Source organism: Rhinolophus sinicus, chromosome 14 (assembly GCF_057876585.1).
Source record: "Rhinolophus sinicus isolate RSI-liver-muscle chromosome 14, RSI-T2T, whole genome shotgun sequence".
Taxonomy (NCBI): domain Eukaryota; kingdom Metazoa; phylum Chordata; class Mammalia; order Chiroptera; family Rhinolophidae; genus Rhinolophus; species Rhinolophus sinicus.
The window spans coordinates 143,099,164-143,120,351 of NC_142514.1; the positions used below are offsets into that span (position 1 = coordinate 143,099,164).

Genomic DNA, 21,188 nt, shown 5'->3' on the forward strand with positions numbered 1-21,188 from the left:
TAAAAATTGACAGACATGGGAAATCTGAACATTACACTGTTTCCAATTGCTTATCACAGATGAAACTTTTTAATGGTAGGAAATTTGGGTGGTGGGAGGTCACAGAGTTAGAGTCAATAGAAACATTAAAAATTAGGGGTTGCAGTATCAGACCTCCATGACTTCAATCATTCTAGTCAAACCTTAGTCTCTACCTCAGCATTTATTTCTATAATACTTTATAGGTGTCTGTCTTGTCACAGGAAGGATCTTGTTCTCTTTATCTGCCAGGCCCCCAAATATTCCAGGACGGGATCTCCTTTACATTTTCTTCCCTCCCTGAGGATGGAAGAAACAAAGTCTTTCTAGGTGGTGTTCTTTGGATTTCTAAATAAATAAATAATAATAGGCTGAAGTCTGGGGAATAGTGGGTTTCATCCTGGTGCCAATAATTAATCTCTTTTTGCTTACATACTTTAGCATCTTGTAGGAAAAATGCCTTTCTTTGGGTAAAGTTGCCTACCCACTTGGGTAAAGTTACCTACCCACTGAATTTCCCAAGCACGTGATATTCAGACCACTATTAATTTGGACCTCTTTTCCCACATTTTGTAATGTTTCCCCAGGGAATGTGACCTCATATGTTATTCTCAGCATCTGTACTGGGGTGAAAGGCTTTGGAGACTGTTCAGACTTCAGTACAGGAGCCCCACACTTGATAACCTAAAACTCTCAGTAGCCAGGTTTTAGAGCCTCTCCACTGACTGACAATCTGTCTGGGAACCCATGTCTCTGTCCTGTCCCTGGACGAACCACTGAGATGGTAGTGATTTCTCCATGTATCAAATACTTTTTTTAGAAGCATCAAACACCTTTTATAGGTACATTATTTTATCTAATATTGTACTATTTTTAAGAGCTTGAGAGCATGGGGTTTATTTTTCCATTTTAGAAGGAAGAACATAAGCTTTTTTGAGGAGAAGACCTTCCCAAGGTCACACAGAGGGTAAATAGAAAGTTAGCATGAGGACATTTCTTCTGTTTGCACTTTCAGCGCTCTCACCTCTCCCTTCCTCAGGCTCTTCAATGAAAAGCATTCAAGTGCATCAATGAAGTGAAAGGTGAGGGAGACAGTGGTCTTGTAGAGACACAAGGTCAGAAGTGTGGGTGGTCAATTGTTGTCTTTTCTAGGAGTGAGAGCTGGACCTGGAAGAAGCCAAAAATTGTTTCCAAGAAACTGAAGAGTGCATTCCGAGCTCCAGATCTGACCAGGATACTACAAGAGTTTAAAGGTGAGGAGAGCCAGGGGAGGGTGTGAGCATAGGGTTCTTATAGTATCAGAGCAAAATGAGGCAGTGGATGTTGTTTCTAAGTGAGGACAAAAGACAGGAGGTAGGCCTGATAAGGAGAGATACATACCCTATGCTGAAGATGTGATCATACCTAAGGGGGAATGGCCAGGTGTCCTCTCATTCACCAGTTGATAGCCTCACAGGGCTCCCCTCCTTTCTCCCCACTAGAGGGAAAAGATAGGTATCAGTGTTTCCTCCTTTTCTTCTAACATCAGTGAAACGTTTGTCATTTCAGAGCTGACAGAAGTCCAAAGCTACTGGGGTAAGAAGAATTTACAGGGTCTTCAAATCACCATGTTCTTATCCCTTTTCAGAAGTGTGGTTACTATTACGTCCCATGATCTTAGTTTTATGTGTCCCTCCCAAACATGCATACATACAAGAGTTCCTAAGTGTTCTACTCATCTCTGACCCATTAACTCAATCAATTCCCAGTCAGTTCTTCCCAGTCAATTCCCAATATCCTCCTTATAATGTCACAAAACATACATGTCGTATATAATTCACCTGACTGTAAATTTTCCTACAGTGGACTTCAGACTGAATCCAGTCATCCCTCTTTCGGATGTTGTCATTTCTGAAGATCACAGACAAGTGACGGCTAAGACCTGTTTTATGTTTAGGAATGTATATCCAAGCAAATTTTCTGCTTTTGATGTCTTGGGTTGCCAAAATTTCTCCTCAGGGAAATATTATTGGGAAGTAGATGTGTCTCGGAAGTTAGCCTGGATCCTGGGGGTATACAGTAACACAAGTGACCTCAATAAAAAAAAGAGCTCTGGGTTTGTTTTTAACCCACCTGTAAATCATCAAACAGTTTACTCCAGATTCAGACCTGGAAATGGCTACTGGGTTGTAGGATTGAATGAATCTGAGTACAATGCCTTTGAGGACTCTTCCACCTCTGAACCCAAAGTCTTAACTCTTTCCATGGCTGTTCCTCCCTGTCGTGTTGGGGTTTTCCTAGACTATGAAGCAGGCACTGTCTCATTTTTTAATGTCACAAACCACGGGTCACTCATCTACAAGTTCTCTAAATGTCGCTTTTCTCAGACTGCTTATCCGTATTTCAATCCTGGGAACTGTCCAGCTCCCATGACTCTGTGCCAGCCAAACTCCTGAACCTTCTCATTCCCTCACCCACTTGCAGTGCCTCTTATGCTAAGTGTCATCTCCTGAATCTGAGCTCATCTGTACCATTTATACCATCTCTTCATTGCTGTCTCCCTTTAGAACTTTCACACATCCTTGGGATGCACACTGTTTCTGGTTTGAATTAGGAGGGGGGCTTATTTACCCATTTTTGTTTTCTCAAAGAAAGACATCAGAGTCATCAGAGTCAAAGATAGAGCTGTATTGGTATAAGAGCTTTGCACTTTCATTTATCCATATTTTTCTTTATCACTGGCTTGATGAGACATGGCAAAACCTGTCTGCCACCATCCACAGTCCTAGGATAGTTCATAATAACCCCTATCCACCACCAACAACTAAGGAGTCTTAAGTGTATGTCTGTTTGTTGCCCAGGGTATAGCATGTTCATTGGAGAGTCAAGGAAAGAAAAACAAAAATAACATATGTACCCAGAGTGAAAATGCTGTGTTCAAAATGTTTAAGTTCAAATCCTATCTTGTCCTTCATAAGCTGTGTAATGATGAATAAATTCTGAGTTTCTTTTTCCCAAAATAGAAATTGAGATTGAAAACTGTACCTAACTCTTAAGATCATTGTCTACAACTGTCACTCAATGTAAAGTACCTACTTAAGTGTCCTGCACAATATAATAAATATTTGCTCTTATGACTACCGATAAGGATAAGCTGTGTCAGTGTCCTATACAACAGATTCGTGCCCTTGAGAGGAACAGTAAATGATTCTGCTGAAGTCTCATTTTTCAACTTCCTTAACTCTGTTATCAAGACCACTCCACTTTCAATCTTGTGTATAGAACGTTTTATACCGAGGCTGGGACTGTTTATTGGGAATGGATCAGGAAACTTCAAAAGTATGAGTTTCCATAGTCTGTCCAGCAGAGGGAGCCATGCTGGGGACAGCCATTATTAGGGACAGCTCCTTGGCGGTCAGACCTTTTCCTTATAGTAAAACATTAGAGTGTATACCAAGGTACATACCATGCACTTTTATTTTTTCTGGTAATTGTTGCATAATTCTTTTGCATAATTTTTGCATAATTATTTTATTCACGTGAAAAATCTAGAAATATTTGCCCAAATAAACAGTGCAGCAAATACAAAGATATAGTGCTACAGAATGAAACCACTGGAGGTAAGCAGCTTTCCCAAGTGAAAGCTTGCAATTGCTCATTGGCTGATATACAAAAGTCTGTATTTGGCATATGAAAGGTGATTTTGGTGCTGTTGTTCCAAAGTTCAGTTTGAAAAGTTGATATGCGAAGTCATTCATTTCCAAGCCTTTGTATGTCAAGTTAACCTGACACAGAGCTGCTCCATTTGTGCCAAATTTACCCTTAGTTTTCCTCTAAGTAGCAATGATTTGTTTAAAAAACATCTCAAATCCATTTATGTGCAGAAAAGCTGTACTCATTGGGATGTCTAGATTAAATGTTGATGCATTATTTCTTTTGCTTTTGAATTCACTTTTTTTTTTTTTTTTAAGATTTTATTGGGGAAGGGGAACAGGACTTTATTGGGGAACAGTGTATACTTCCAGGCCTTTTTTTTTTTTTTTCCAAGACAAGTTGTCCTTTCAATCTTAGTTGTGGAGGGTGCCATTCAGCTTCAAGTTGTTGTCCTTTCAGTCTTAGTTGTGGAGGACACAGCTCAGCTCCAGGTCCAGTTGCCGTTTATATAGTTGCAGGGGGCACAGCCCACCATCGCTTGCGGGAGTTGAACCAGCAACCTTGTGGTTGAGAGGATGCATTCCAACCAACTGAGCCATTCGGGAACTCAGCGGCAGCTCAGCTCAAGGTGCCGTGTTCAATCTTAGTTGCAGGGGGCGGAGCCCACCATCCATCCCTTGCGGGACTCGAGGATTTGAACCAGCAACCTTGTGGTTGAGAGCCCACTGGCCCATGTGGGAATTGAACCTGCAGCCTTCAGAGTTAGGAGCATGGAGCTCCAACAGCCTGAGCCACCGGGCCGGCCCCTTGAATTCACTTTTTAAAAAAGACTTGAACTAAAATACAGCTAACATAAAATATTATATTAGTTTCAGGTATACACAATAGTTATTCAACATTTATATACTTAAAGAAGTGATCACCATAAGTCCAGCAACCATCTGATAATAATCACAATATTATTGATTATATTCCTCATGGTGTATATTACATCCCCATGACTTACTTGTTTTATACATTGAAATTTGAACCTCTTATTCCAACTGTAATTGAAAAATTACAGTTGACAGTCAATATTATTTTATATTAATTTCAGGTGTAGAGCATAGTGGTTAGACATTTATATAACTTAAGAAGTAATCCCTCTGACTAGTCTAGTACCCAGCTGGCACTATACATGGTTATTACCATATTATTGACTATATTCCCTATGCTTTACTTTACATACCTGTGACTATTTTGTAACTACCAATTTGTACTTCTTAATACCATCACCCTTTTCACCCTGTCCCCCAAACCCCCTCCCATCTATTACCTCAATAAATCTAGTACCCACCTGACAATATACCTAGTTATTACAATATAATTGACTTTATTCCTTACGCTATACCTGACATCCCCATGACTACTGTGTAGCAAACAATTCATACTTCTTAATTCCTTCCCCCTTTTCACCCATTCTCAACCCCCCTCCCATCTGGCAGCTATCAAAATGTTCTCTGTAGCTATGAGTTTGTTTCTGTTTTGTTTGTTTTGTTCTTTAGATTCCACATATAAGTGAAATGACATTGTATCTGTTTTTTGCTGTCTGACATACTTCACTCAGCACAGTTCTTTCCAGGTCCATCCATTCCGTCACAGCAATATTCTATTGTATATATGTACCACCTCCTTTTTATCCATTCATCCATCGATGGACACCAAGGCTGCCTCCACATATTGGCCATTGTAAACAATGCTGTAATTAACATATGGATGCACACATCCCCTTGAAGTAGCATTTTGAGTTTCTTAAGATAATTACCCAGAAGTGGGATTACTGGGTCCCTCTTTGTCACTTGTTATAGTCTTTGTTTTAAAGTTTGTTTTGTCTAGTATAAGTATTGCTACCACAGCTTTGTATTTTCATTTCCATTTTCGTGAAATATCTTTTCCCCATCCCTTTAATTTCTTTCAGTCTGTGTGTGTCTTTTGATCTGAAGTGAGTTTCTTATAGGCAGCATATGTATGGGTCTTGTTTTCTTGTCCATTCAACGATCCTGTTTTGGAGCATTTAATCCATTTACACTTAAAGTAATTATTGATAGATATGTAGCTATTGTCATTTTATTTTTCATATTTTTTACTTTTTTTTTTTTTTTTTTTTTTTTTTTTTACTTAAAGAAGTCCCTCTAACATTCCTTGTAATTCTGGTTTGGTGTGATGAACTCTTTTAGCTTTTTCTTGTCTGGAAAACTATTTGTCCTTCGATTGTGAATGATAGCTTTGCTGGGTATAGTAATTTTGGTTGAAGTTCCTTGCTTTTCATTGTTTTGAATATTTCCTACCAATCCCTTCTGGCCTGCAAAGTTTCTGTTGAAAAATTAGTTGGTAGTCTTATGGGAGCTCCCTAGATAACTAATTGCTTTTTTTCTTGCTGATTTTAAGATTCTCTTTTTGACGTTAGCCTTTGACATTTTAATTATGATGTGTCTTGGTGTGGGCCTATTTGGGTTCATCTTATTTGAGACTCTCTGTGCTCCCTGGATTTGTATGTCTATTTCCTTCACCAGGTTAGGGAAGTTTTCAGTCATTATTTCTTCAAGTAGGTTTTCAATTCCTTGCTCTCTCTTTTCTACTTCTGGTACCCCTATGATGTGAATGTTGGTACATTTGATGTTGTCCCAGAGGCCTCTTAAACTATCCTTGTTCTTGGATTCTTTTTCTTTTTCTGTATTGATAGGGTGTTTTCTGCTACCTTATCTTCCAAATTGTTGATTCGATCCTCTGCTTCAACTAATCTACTGTTGATTCCCTCTAATGTATTCTTCATTTATGTTATTGTACTCTTTATTTGCAGTTCTTTTTTATGCTTTCTATCTCCATTTTTATGTTTCCTATCTCTTTGTTCTCCCTGAGATCATTGGGCATTCTTATAACCAGTTGGAACTCTGCATGTGGTGGATTGCTTGTCTCCATTTTGTTTAGTTTTTTGTTTTGTTTTTTTTTTTTTTAAGGAGGGTGCAGCTCACAGTGGCCCATATGGGGATTGAACCAACAATCTTGGTGTTATTAGCACCACGCTTAACCAACTGAGCTAACTGACCACCCTTTATTTAGTTCTTTCTCTGGAGCTTTGTTCTGTTCTTTTATTTGGGACATGTTTATTTGTCTCCCCATTTTGGCTGCCTCCCTGTGTTTGTTTCTATGTATTAGAAACAAACTACTATGCCTCCCAGTCTTAGTACAGTGGCCTTATGTAGTAGGTGTGCTGTTGGGCTCAGTGGCACAATCTTCCTGGTCACCTGAGCTGTGCACTCCAGGTGTGTCCTGTGTGTGTGTTGTGTGTGCCCTCCTGTTGTAGTTGAGCTTTGGTTGCTGTTTGCATGTCATAGGAGGTATTGACCCCTGGCTCACTGGTTGTGAGGACTGGCTGTGACTACAGTGGAGGAGCTGTGGTGCAGGGGCCCCTATAGAGCAGGATCTGCCTCAGCAGGCCACTGGTGCCTGCCTAATCTGCTTTTTGAGTGTGTTGTCCTAGGTGGCAGCTGGATGATGCTCTAGCTGGTCCAAAGCTCGCCACTGGTTGTTCCAACCCCACTGCCAACTGGTAGGGAACCCGCTGTGGGTCAAGTTTAGCTGCAGTCCTTGCCCCACCTTAGGCCACCTGGCATGAGCTACAAAGCAATCCACAGATAGTTGCTGCCTGCACTGTGCTTGGAAGTGCCTTGAGAGCCCAAGTCAGAATGAAGGCCAACTACCACTAGTGCCGGGCTCAGGGCTACTTAGCTAGAGGTATGGGACACGCTAAAGTCAGGTTCTGCTTGTCTGGGTCCTGTGAACATTTGAGACACCCTAGGAAAATCTGCAGCATGAGCCAAGGCAAGGGGTTTGTATGAAAAAGCCACTGGAAGTGGCTTGAGTGTGCCCAAAATTTGGGCAGGGCAGGGTGTCAGAATCACCAGGATATAGCAAAGAATCATGTCAGCCAGCTTGATGGAGACTCAAGTATGGTGGCCCCGTGCGTCTGTACACTGGGAAGGGGGAGGGCAAAACAAAGAAACAATGGCTTCCACCAGGTCCTCCATGTGGGAGAAAGCTGTCCTTCCAGGTCTTGTCCTAAAGCCAGACAACTCAGTTCCCCACCCCCACCTTCCACCCCCATATGTCCCTGTCGCTTCTCCAACTGCTGTCCCAGCACTGGAGCTCAGATCCAGTGATTCCATCAGTGAGTAAGTTCATGCTTGGTTCCTTTAAGAGGCACACCTGGTACTCCAGCCACCCTCTTGTCTCAGCTACAATCTCTGCTGGTTTTCACAACCAGAAATTATGGGGACTTCTCTCCCTGGCACTACTGGAATCTGGGGCTGGGAAGCCTGATATGGCACTGGGACCCCTTGCTCCTTCAGCGGGGAAACTCCAAAACATTTGCACTGTTGGATTATTGCTAAATGACTGTAAAGGGACGTTCGTGTCTTTTCAGTTACTGGAATGCCAGTTCTCCAGTTCAAGATGAAGTACGTAGTTAAAGGAAAAAAAGACCTGCATTTTTTGTACAACAAAAAGATCAGTACACTGAGGGCCAGCTACTTTTTAACAGGCTCCTTACTCCAGAAATGAAAACCTCTGCTGAAAAGAATATTAAACTTTTCAGTTGCTCCCAGTTACACACTGTCTTATCAGCAAACTACCGGAGAAGGTTTTCTGGACTCAAAAAGTCTGATGGGTACCAACTGTAGATTTGCTCTCTGCAAATCAATTCTAGGCCTTTCTCATTCATATAACCTCTGAACCGTTGTGTAGTAATCATGCCATCTCATATTTCTGGTGCTCCAGGACTGTGCCAGGCCATCAATGAAACAGATGTGAATCCATAGGGGCATGCTTGGGTGGATTCAGGGGACTCTTAGGGCATAAGGAACCTTTAACCTATAGGATCATCCAAGCAGGTATCTAGGGCCATCACCCAATGGTGATTATAAGTTTCTTTACTTGGGGACATGAAATCTTCATTGGAATAAACACATGACCTGTACTCATCAATATGGGATGCCAGTGTCCTTTCATTTGGTTAATGATGATACTGTGTAGTCTTCATCTTGACTACTAATCTCTTCATACTGTCCAAACCTAGGTCTCTTCTTCATCTTAGCACCCAGAGGCTTCCCTCTGTTATGTACATTCTTAGCTCAGGTAACTCTCATCTGTCTCCCTGAGTTCAATGTGGGGCAATTATTCTCAGTGTTGCTTTGCTATTAAGACTGTACAAGTCCATTCCTAGATTCTGTACTAGTCAGGGTATTCCAGAGAAAGAGAATCAATAAGATGTATGTGTAGATTCATTGATGGATAAATAATGATAGATGATGATAGATAGATAGATAGATAGATAGATAGATAGATAGATAGATAGATAGATAGACAGATAGATAGACAGATATTAAAGAATTAACTCAGACAACTATGGGGTGTGACAAGTCCAAAATCAGTAGGGTAGGTTGGCAGGCTGGAGACCAAGGGAAGAGCTGATCTGAAAAGGCACTATGATTGTTTAATGGTGAGGAGAGCCACAGAAATGGTATGGAATTATCATAGTATCAGAGCAAAATAGGGAAGTAGATGCTGTTTCTAGAGGAAGACAAAAGACAGGAGGTAGGTCCAAAAAGGAGAGATAGATACCCCTGCTAAAGATGTGATCTTATCTAAGGGGAATGGACAGGTGTCCCCTCATTCACCAGCTGATAGCCTCACACTGCTCCCCTCCCCTGTCCCCATTTAAGAAACATAGGTGCTAAAATGACGTCATTAGAGTGGGCCCACTCCAATATGACAATTGTCCTTATAAAAAGAGGAAATTTAGACATAGAGACAAGCAGCAATAGCAGCACAGCCACACCCTTCTGGGCACTGCCAGGACAGCCTAGGGGAAGCCTGGGCTCAGCTCACACTGGTCTGCCCTGCACTGCCCCACAGGCTCTCTGGTCTCTCCCTCTGTCCCAGAAAACTGTGTCCAAATCCTGAGGGGCTGTTCCCCCTGCCCATCCCTATGGGCCTAGGGGTGGATGGCAGGGCCCTGATGCTTTTGCCCAGACATCTCAGCTTTCAGAAATTAACAAGACTAGGAGTTAAGTGGATATGCCTCTGTCTCTAGGAGGGACCAGAAGCTCTTAGCCAAGGTTAGAGTTCAGTAGGGAGATAAAAGAAAATTGTATTTCTTGGGCATTTTAGGTATTGGTGCACAGGTGACCGTGACTTCTGCGCACCCCCACCCCTAATCCCTGGTATTGAGATAAGGGGAAAACAGATAATGAAGATAATGAATGCTCTCTGATTTGGGTTCTGCAGTCACCACCACTGTTAGAGAAAGAACTGTTCAGGATACTTGTTAAAAACATAAGGTCAGGAAGACCTTATTCTGGGTGGGCTATTACAAGGGGAGTTGATAATAGAGGAAGGAGATTAGGCTGAACTCTGAATATAATAAAGTAAATTGGAGATTTGTAGCCAAGGAACAAGGTCAGAGGTTAGTGAATGGAAAACCACTAAGAGGTAAGGTAATTCTTTGCTAAACTGACCTAATATAATTTTTGCTGAAGGCAGGCCTGGGTGATAAGATGTCAGACTGGGGGTGGGGAATTTTCACTAAACTGAGTCAACAAGATTTTGGCTAAAACTGGACAATGCAGAGATGAACACCAGAAGTCTAAATGTCATGGTCCAGTGAGAAGTTCAGAGAAGCCTGACTAGAGTTTGGTCAAGGAGAGAATCTCTGTCACCACCCAGGCCCTTTCCCAAGCATGGCTGTGGGTGGGTATCTTTGTGACCCTACAAAGCCCTATTGTGATGGCCCCCACCGCTGAATATATTACCGGTATGGATAAATTGTCCATGTAGCTTTTGTAATCTTCACCCTCCTGCCACAATGGGAACTGCTGCCAACAGAGACATCGTCATGGAGCATGTGGATCCCTGGGCTATATCTACGGGTCTGGCTGTTTGATTGGGCCTCTGGAAAACCTGGGACTGACATCTGAAACAACCCCTGTGGAGAGGGCACATTGGGATAAAAGTCAGTTCTGCCTTGTTTCCCTTGTAGCTGCTCACCAGAGAGGCCCCTGTGCTCGGCCAAGGACACATAGTCAGTGAACAGACCATCTTGTCAACTGAACATAAAGACTAACGTGTCTTCTGCCCCAGGGCAAACAGACGTGAGACCAATCGCCTCCTGAATTCGTGACAGGATGGCCCTTGAACATCTGGATACTATCTTAGATTAGGCCTACACACATGGACTGCCACGACGACGGTAAGAAGATGCTGAAATGGCATGAAAAGGCTGTCCCACCTGTCATTTTCTGGCCATTGCTAAAATCACTGCCCAGGGGCCGATTCCCCAAGCCAAAGGGTGGGAATGTTCCTGCCTCCCATGGAGTCTCTTGTCCCATCAGACATTTCACTGTACCTGACTGCAGGTGACACTTGGCATTTGGCCTAGCCATCCTGTGCATCCCACTTACACAAGCCACATTATTCAGACCCTACAATGTTACATCTTTCTTGTTCAGGTATCCTGAGCATATTGCATTGGATAATAGCCCTGGATTTGCAGCCCAAGCTACACATCAGTGGGCCCAATCAGGGGACATATGAATGACCCACACGCTTCAAATCACACGCAAACCGCAGGGGGAAGTGAGCATTTTAATGGATAATTAAAGGAGAGGCTTATGCAGCTGATGGGAGAAGACAAGACAACCTCAGCCTGGACTACATGTCTCAGGTGAGCAATCTGTGGTCTCAAGGCAGCAATTCCCCAAAAGGACACTTGTCATTTGCTCCCAGGTGTGATCAGGCTTTCTGCCTCCTTCCTTCAATTTTATACCCTTCTTTTACAATTCAGACATCTTGGTCTTTGTGGGGGAATGTACAAGGGCTTTCTATCCCTTTCAACCCCTTTCTAAAGTTTCAATTAGATAAGGGGTCAGAGTGGATATTAAACAACAGGGGTGGGAGATTCATTTTTGTGCTAACGAACGCTTAAACATGATGTGTCTTTATGATTAAGTTGTCTAAGAATGTTTTTCTGTGTAACTTCTTTTGTCTATCTTGCATATAATCTGGACCAAAAATTCTGGATGAGAATAGGGATTAAACATGTAAAATTCACTATTACATGGGGCATATTGATAACAACAACAGAAAAGAAAGCTAACACCGTGGTATCTGGGGAGGATCAGGGTGTGGAAATATTCATGATCTCTCAGGTCTTTCAGAACTGCCCCTGAAAGCTTCCCCTCCTGAATTAACCCTTCAGCGCTGCCTTTCCAAGCTGCTGTGAGCCCTTGCATTCAGCCTGACCGCTGAGTCCACAATCTCACAGCTCTGACTGTGAGATGGAAGGGGAGGAATTGGTTCCTGCACTTTCCACACCAACACAAATGTCATCCACATTCCTCAGGCTGATACACTGATATCACAGACAAACAAAATGGAAACTGACCTTTGTGGCAGCCCTCAGCCCCTCCCGCTCCGTTCCTCTTGAACTCAGCTAAGGTGACTCTCATCTAGTCTCCTTGGGTGGGAACTGAACTATAGCATTCTTTTTCTCCTGAGTGGTGCGTTGCCACTGAGACTCTACAGGTACATTTCTAGACTCTTAAGTATTTTCAGTTTTTGAGACTATTCAAAATTAATGACACACATTGTCTTCAAGGTACAGGGTAAAAGCCCTCACAGCAGATAAGTGAATGTTAATTATCTTTCTGCTAAACATGCTGCAATGCTGGGAGGTCATCTTTAACAAACTCAGGCAGTTTTATAATATTTATATTTAAAGTGGAACATGTATACGTTTTTGGTGTTTAATATAGTTTAGGAAAGCTAGAATGAACTGATGATACATTGCAATTGGTATCTGTGCTCTCACAGATGTTCTCAGAGGCCTCAGGTCTTCCTGTTTATTAAGAATTTCATGTCATTTTGCACAGCTGAGTACAGAAATATCGTAGTCTGCTTATCCCTGTCTATCTTCAGATAATAGTATTCTACTTCATATACAGTATAAGAACTTTTTAAAGAGAACATTTCCATTATTTTTTCCTAACCTTTTGACTATAATTGTTATTTTTTTATTTACCTGAAAAAGTCTCTATTTTGCTCTTATAAAATATTTTAATTGATGTGAACTGATATATATATATATATATATACACATATATATGTACATATATACATATTTATATATTTATATATATATTTCCTTTAGTTTTTTTTTTATTTAATATGTTATTCTACTTCCTTCTGGATGCTGTGGTCTCTAATTAGAGGTCAATAAGCATCACTTGTATTTATTGTGTGGTTTCCTTTGGATGCTGTCAAATTTTTCTCAGAACTCTCACTATGGTATGCTTGAGTATGATTTTCTTTGTATTATTCTAGTTAAGATTATGTCTTTTATAAAAACAGACTTTTTTTGGCTAATATATATATATTATTTTCCTTTCCTTCTCTTTGTGAAATTCCAGTTAAATGTATGTTATAACTTTTATTTTGTCCTGCAAGTCATGAGACTCTGTTCTTTTTTTTTGTTGTTGATGTAATTTTTTAAAAATTTATTGGGGTGACAATTGTTAGTAAAATTACATAGATTTCAGGTGTACAATTCTATAGTACATCATGTATAAATCACATTGTGTGTTCACCACCCAGAGTCAGTTCTCCTTCCATCACCATATATTTGATCCCCTTTACCCTCATCTCCCACCCCCCACCCCCCGCCCCCCTTACCCTCTGGCAACCACTAAACTATTGTCTGTGTCTATGAGTTTCTGTTTCCCATTTGTTTGTCTTGTTCTTTTGTTGTTTTTTGTTTATATACCACATATCTGTGAAATCATAGGGTTCTCTGCTTTTTCTATCTGACTTATTTTGCTTAGCATTATACTCTCAAGATCCATCCATGTTGTCACAAATGTTCCTATATCATCTTTTCTTACCGCCGAATAGTATTCCATTGTGTATATCTATCACGACTTCTTTATCCATTCATCTATCGAAGGACATTTTGGTTGTTTCCATGTCTTGGCCACTGTAAACAAAGCTGCAATGAACATTGGAGCACACGTGTCTTTATGGATAAATGTTTTCAGATTTTTTGGGTAGATACCCAGGAGAGGGATTGCTGGGTCATATGGTAATTCTATTCGTAAATTTTTGAGGAACCTCCACACTGCCTTCCATAGCAGCTGCACCAATCTGCGTTCCAACCAACAGTGTATGAGGGTTCCTTTTTCTCCACAGCCTCTCCAACACTTGTTACTATTTGTCTTGTTGATGATAGCCATTCTGCCTGGGGTGAGGTGATATCTCATTGTGGTTTTGATTTGCATTTCTCTGATGACTAGTGATATTGAGCATTTTTTCATATGTCTGTTTGCCATTTCTATGTCCTCTTTGGAGAAATGTCTCTTCAGGTCCTCTGCCCATTTTTCAATTGGGTTGTTTGCTTTTTTGTTGTTGAGTTGCATGAGTTCCTTGAATATTTTGGATATTAGCCCCTTACCGGAGGCACTGTTTGCAAAAATCTTCTCCCATTCAGTTGGTTGCCTCTTTATTTTGTCGATGGTTTCTTTTGCTGTGCAGAAGCTTTTAAGTTTCATGTAGTCTCATTCGTTTATTTTAGCTTTTACTTCCATTGCCTTTGGAGTCAAATTCATAAAATGCTCTTTGAACCCAAGGTCCATAAGTTTAGGTCCTATGTTTTCTTCTTTGCAGTTTATTGTGTCAGGTCTTATGCTTAAGTTTTGATCCATTTTGAATTAATTTTGGTACATGGTAACAGACAGCAGTCCAGTTTCATTCTTTTGCATGTGGCTATCCAATTCTCCCAGCACCATTTATTGAAGAGGATGTCTTTCCCCCATTGTATGTTTTTAGCTTCTTTGTCAAAAATTATCTGTTCATATTTATGTGGTTTTATTTCTAGGTTCTCAATTCTATTCCATTGGTCTATGTGTCTGTTTTTCTGCCAATACCATGCTGTTTTGATTATTGTAGCCCTGTAGTACAAGCTAAAGTCAGTGAAAGTGATATCTCTAGTATTGTTTTTTTTTCTTAAGATTGCTTTGGCTATTCGGGGTCTTTTGTGGTTCCAAACAACTCTGATGACTTTTTGTTCTATTTCTTTAAAAAATGCCATTGGGATTTTGATGGGGAGTGCACTAAATCTGTTTACTGCTTTGGGTAATATGGCCATTTTAACTATGTTGATTTTCTAATCCGTGAGCATGGAATGTCTTTCCATTTCTTTGTGTCTTCTTCAATTTCTTTCAAAAATGTCTTACAGTTTTCAGCATATAGGTACTTCACAACCTTGGTTAAGTTTATTCCTAGATATTTTATTCTTTTTGCTGCAATTGCAAAAGGAATTGTTTTTTGTATTTCTTTTTCTGAGATTTCATTGTTAGTATATAGGAAAGCAATGGACTTTTGTACATTGATTTTGTAGCCGGCTACTTTACTGTATTCGTTGATTGTTTCTAATAGCTTTTTGGTGGAGTCTTTAGGGTTTTCTACATATAGCATCATGTCATCTGCAAAGAGTGATAATTTAACTTCTTCATTCCTAATTTGGATGCATTTTATTTCTTTCTCCTGCATGATTGCTCTGGCAAGGACTTCTAACACTATGTTGAAAAGCAGAGGTGATAGGGGACAGCCCTGTCGTGTTCCTGAACGTAGAGCAAAGGGCTTCAGTTTTTCACTATTAATTATGAGATTAGCTGAGGGTTTATCATATATGGCCTTTATTAGGTTAAAGTATTTTCCTTCTATACCTATTTTATTAAGTGTTTTAATCACACTTAATATTGTATCTGGATACAATATTGTATCTGGATACAAGATACAACTGGATGTTGTATCTTGTCAAATGCTTTTTCCTCATCAATTGATATAATCATATGATTTTTGTCCTTTATTTTGTTTATGTGATATATCACATTGATGGATTTGTGGATGTTGAACCATCCTTGTGCCCCAGGGATGAACCCCACTTGGTCGTGATGAATAATCTTTTTAATGCATTGTTGTATTCGATTTGCTAGAATTTTGTTTAGGATTTTTGCGTCTGTATTCATCAGAGATAATGGTCTATAGTTTTCTTTTTTTGGGTTGTCCTTACCAGGTTTTGGTATCAGGGTAATGTTGGCCTCATAAAATGAGTTAGGGAGTACTGTCTCTTCTTCAATTTTTTGGAAGAGTTTGAGCAGGATTGGTATTAGATCCTCTTTGAAGGTTTGGTAGAATTTCCTAGTGAAGCCATCTGGTCCCGGACTTTTGCTTTTGGGAAGGTTTTGGATGACTGATTCAATTTCGTTACTGGTGATCGGTCTGTTTAGATTTTCCAGTTCTTCGTGGTTCAGTCTTGAAAGTCCATATGTTTCTAAGAACTTGTCCATTTCTTCTAGGTTATTGAATTTGGTGGCATATAGTCCTTCATAGTATTCTTGGACGATCCTTTTTATTTCTGTGGTGTCCGTGATAACTTCCCCTTTTTCGTTTCTGATTTTGTTAATTAGTGTCTTCTGTCTTTTTATCTTAGTGAGTCTAGCCAAAGGTTTGTCAATTTTGTTAATCTTTTCAAAGAACCAGCTCTTTGTCGCATTAATTTTTTCTATTATCTTTTTGTTCTCTATTTCATTTAGTTCTGCTCTAATTTTTGTTATTTCCTTTCTTCTGCTGACCTTGGGTTTTACTTGTTCTTCTTTTTCTAGTTCTTTAAGGTGTAACATGAGGTTATTTATTTGGGATTTTTCTTGTTTCTTGAGATAGGCCTGTAATGATATAAATTTCCCTCTTAAAACTGCTTCCGCTGCATCCAAAAATGTTTGGTAGGATGTATTTTCATTTACATTTGTTTCTATGTATCTTTTGATGTCTCCTCTAATTTCTTCTGTAACCCAGTCGTTCTTTAAAAGTATGTTGTTTAATCTCCATGTATTTGTGTTTTTTCCTGCTTTCTTTTTGCAGTTGATATCCAATTTCAAAGCCTTGTGATCAGAGAATATGCTTGGTATGATTTCAGTCTTCTTAAATTTGCTGAGGCTGATTTTATGTCCCAATATATGGTCTATCCTTGAGAATGTTCCATGTACACTAGAAAAGAATGTATAGTCTGATGTTTTAGGATGAAGTGCTCTATATATGTCAATTATGTCCATTTCATCTAATGTGTCATTTAGGGCTGCTATTTCATTGTTTATTTTCTGTTTGGATGATTTATCCATAGCTGTCAACGATGTATTTAAGTCCCCTAGTATAATTGTGTTTTGGTCAATTTCTCCCTTTAGTTCTGTAGTATTTGCGTGGTATATTTTGGTGCTCCCTGATTGGGGGCATAAATATTGATGACTGTTATGTCTTCTTGTTGTATAGTCCCCTTTACCATAATGAAATGTCCATCTTTGTCTCTTGTTATCTTTTTCACCATGAAGTCTGTTTCATCTGATATCATTATGGCTACACCTGATTTTCTCTGGGTACCATTTGCTTGGAGTGTCAATTTCCACCCTTTCACTTTGAGTCTACACTTGACCTTGTAGCTGAGATGTGTCTCCTGGAGACAGCATATGGTTCGGTTTAGTTTTTTGATCCAATCTGCTACTCTGTGCCTTTTTATTGGTGAGTTCAGTCCATTTACATTTAGGGTGATTATTGATATGTGAGGATTACCTGTCATTCTATCTTTAGTTTTCTGGTAAGGCTGTGTCTCCATTGTTTATTTGCCTTTTTGTTGTTGTCTATTATTTCTGTGTGGTGGTATTCTATGATGTTTCCCTCTGTTTCTTCTTTTATTACAGTATATATTTCAGTTCTGGATTTTTTTTTGAGTGGTTACCCTTAAGTTTATGTAAAAGAAAGTTTGATAATTAGAGTATTCCATTTTCTTCAGCACGCTTACTTTCTCCATTCCCGTATTCCGGTTCAGGCGTTTACTCTCCCCTTTTTTATGTTTTGGTTGCCACAAATTGTCCCTGTTGATGGTGGTCAAATAGCCTCCTTTAGTATTTCTTGTAGTGCAGGTCATGTATTAGAAAATTCCCTCAGCTTCTGTATGTCTGGAAAGGTCTTTATTCCTCCTTGATATCTAAAGGATATCTTTGCTGGATATATTATTCTTGGCTCATGATTTCTCTCTTTCAATAGTTTGAATATTTGGTTCCACTCCCTCCTGGCTTGTAGAGTTTCTGCTGAAAAATCTGATGATAATCTAATGGGCTTTCCTTTGTTAGATTACGTCTTCTTTTCCCTGGCTGCCTTGAGGCTTCTTTCTTTGTTGTTGATTTTAGACAGCTTCAATACAATGTGCCTTGGAGAAGGCCTGTTGGGATTGAGGTAATTAGGTGTTCTATTTGCTTCTTGGATTCCAGGGTCCAGTTCTGTCCACAAGGTTGGGAAGTTCTCATCAACTGTTTGAATATATTCTCTGTTCCCTTCTCTCTTTCTTCTCCTTCTGGTATGCCCATTATTCTTATATTGCTCTTTCTGATGGAGTCAGAGAGTTCTTGTAGAGTTCTTTCATTTCTTTTAAGTCTCAAGTCTCTTTCTTCTTCCATCTGTGCAATTTCCAGGTTTCTATATAACCTCGATATGTAAAATATTATAATGTGTAAAATATTAACTAAGAATGAAGGAGACATTAATAAAACAAAATGGGACTTTTGAATATACCTACTATTACTAACATACAAGTATGTAGAGATTAAAATGAATCAAGAATAGTGAGTTTCACAAATATAATTTACCAATTATGAAACTTGGTGTGCTAAGGAGAATAATGGCTGCCCAAATGCTGTTCTTATCTTATACCCCTGTGATTATGTTAGTTTACATGGCAAATTAAATTAAGTTCCAGATCACTATTATATAATCAGTAGGCCTGAAAATAGGGAGATTATCTTGGATTACCCGGTGGCTCAAATGTAACCACAGGAACTCTTAAAAGTGGGAGAGGAAGGCAGAAGAGGAGTCAGAGGAAAATGTGAGTATGGGAGAAGGTTACAAGTAACATTGCTGACTGTGAAGATGGAGGAAGGGGGCTTCTAGATACTAGAAAAAGCTGTTCTCAAGCTTCCAGAATGGAAAGCAGCCCTTTCAACACCTTGATTTTAGCTCAGTGAGACCTATGTTAGACTTCTGAACTACAAAACTGTAAGATAATAAATTGTGGTGTTTTAAGCCACGGAGTTTGTGGCAATTTGTTATAATAGCTATAGAAAGCCAGTATTCTGCATTTAACAAAAAGGATATTTTTATTTTTTATTGAATTATTATTGACATACAGCATTATGTTAGTTTCAGGTATACATCATAATGATTCAATATTTGTATACATTGAAAAAAGTACACAGTAAGTCTGGTTAACATCTGTTAAATACACAGAAAATTTTTTCTTGTGATGAGAACTTTTAAGATCTGCTCTTAGCAACTTTCTTAGGAAATATGCAATACAGTATTAACTATAGGCACCATGCTCTACATTACAGTCCCAGGACTTTATTTATTTCATAACTGAAAGCTTGTACCTTTCGACTAACTTTACCCATTTTGCCCACTTCCCTCCCAACCCCTGCCTCTGGCAAACACCAATTTGTTTCCCATTTCTATGAGTTTAGTTTTTTTGTTTGTTTTTAGATTCCACATATAAGTATGATTGTACAGTATTTGTCTTTCTCTGTCTGACTTGTTTCACTTAGCATAATATACTCAAGGTCCATCTATGTTGTCACAAATGACAAGATTTCATTTTTTATGGCTGAATAATATTCTATTGTACATATATAACACATTTTCTTTATCCACTCATCCATGTATAAACACTTAGGTTGTTTCCATATCTTTGCTATTGTAAATAATGCTACAATAAACATGGAGGACATACATCTTTTCAAGTTAGTGTCTCAACCAATTATTGAGGAAATTAAAAGAAGGCTACATTAATGGAGGCTTATATCATATTTATAATATAACTATATAATATTATAAACATATCAAGTATTTCCATATTAATATATAGATACAATGCAATCAAAATAAAAACTCTGTGTGTGTGTGTGTGTGTGTGTGTGTGTGTGTGTGTGTGTGAAAGTTGAGAAAGTGCTTATAAAACTTTCATGGTAATGCAAAGTGCAATGAATGGTTAAGAAATTTTTGAAGAAAAAGTTGGAGGTCTTATCTTCCAATATCAAGACTAGAAATTTTTAATTGTATTTTACAGTATCCGTACAAGTTTATTCAAATAGTTTAATTAAAGACTATCTCATATATAGGAACATATTTAGACCTCTGAGAATTTGTCTCAAATGGGTGTTTCTGAATTGTCTAGCTTGATTCTCCTTGGGACTTAATCTCCGCAGCCTACTAAAACTACGAAGCTGTAGCCATTCTCAAGGGAAAAGAGATAATATGGTTGATTTCATCCCTTGTCTGGGAATGGAAAATGGAGAGCACCATATGATCTGTGTTCTATCTCCTGGGAATACAAGAAAATACATAAATGTTTTCATTTCACCTCTTACAGAACTTCTCGCAGTTTAAATTTTGTTTCCTTCTAAATAGATACTTCCTACTACTCCTGCAAAGCAAGAGACAGAAGACAGAGTTTGGTGAGTTGAAAACTACAGTCAATCAAAGAAGAGGAAAACCCTACAGGTTCTTCTGACAGCAATGATTCCATAAGTTGACAGATCCCGGCAGAAAACTATTGATTTCAACTGTAGACCAACTAAAGTGGCCAGTAATACAGCAGGGTATTCAACAGGAAAGGAGAGCAATTTGAGTAAAAGAACTGAAGTCAGAATAGGTTTTGACTGAAGCAGCAGACCTTGATTTGGATGTTTTCTTTTGACTCTCCCTTTGTAGTTTTAATGATTAGTGGTTTATTTCCCCTGATCCCCCACTTAAATTTATTTCCTGTGACTCTGAGGAAATGTGCTTCTCGTCAGGCAGCAGTGAGTCTGCGCTCCAAGAGACTGAGCTGCACTCTAGCCTAAATTATAGAGACATTTGGGGCTTTCTCAGTCTACCTGCTTTTCATGTCACAGGAGATGATGACACCATCCTTTTAGGGAGGATTTAATGAATTCTGTCATTATGGTTATTCTAATAAGCTCAGTGCCTGTGGTTTAGTCTGCATCAAACTTGGAGATGTCATATTCTTATAGGTGTGGGACAGAGACTGCCTTTAGACAATGGGAGCTAGTTACATTCCTCTTAGGTAGATGTTTTGTTCACTTTGGCTAATTAAGGACTCTGGCAATGACAAAACCATCCCCTAAATGAGAAAAGCTCACTATTTAAAACTTTGCCTGGGGTTCTGGCAAAGATATCACAGAAACTCTTACATCTAAATTTATTCTTCCCTCCTTGTGCACAAAACTACAGATTCCTGCCAAATGCAAAAATATAGAGCTGTTATGACTTACCCACACAATCTACTTCTGTTCCTTAAAAGCTTTTTGGATGATTTGTAAATTTGTTGGGGAAGGTAAGAACTAAAT

General features: G+C 39.2%; 2 protein-coding genes across 8 annotated transcripts in view; both read left to right on the plus strand.

The window, feature by feature from the left end:
- Window positions 1-3,144, plus strand: part of LOC109460423 (E3 ubiquitin-protein ligase TRIM22-like) — a 36,847-nt gene extending 33,703 nt beyond the window's left edge. For all 5 annotated transcript variants that reach the window (XM_088791605.1, XM_088791602.1, XM_088791604.1 and 2 more), the window contains exons 6-8: window positions 1,171-1,271; window positions 1,567-1,593; window positions 1,861-3,144. In XM_088791605.1, the coding sequence (XP_088647731.1) occupies window positions 1,171-1,271; window positions 1,567-1,593; window positions 1,861-2,453 (721 nt within the window). In that variant the 3' untranslated portion in view covers window positions 2,454-3,144. The remainder of the gene's footprint in view (window positions 1-1,170; window positions 1,272-1,566; window positions 1,594-1,860) is intronic.
- LOC109460420 (olfactory receptor 52H1-like) overlaps window positions 1,565-21,188 on the plus strand; it is a 36,189-nt gene continuing 16,565 nt past the window's right edge. The window contains exons 1-3 of one of the 3 annotated variants that reach the window (XR_016018750.1): window positions 5,838-10,936; window positions 11,196-11,410; window positions 20,248-20,294. The gene's annotated coding sequence lies outside the window, so the exon portion shown is untranslated. Of the gene's footprint in view, window positions 1,594-5,837; window positions 10,937-11,195; window positions 11,411-20,247; window positions 20,295-21,188 lie in introns of those variants that run through there. The other 2 variants (XM_088791606.1, XM_074335909.2) reach the window with 2 other exon arrangements.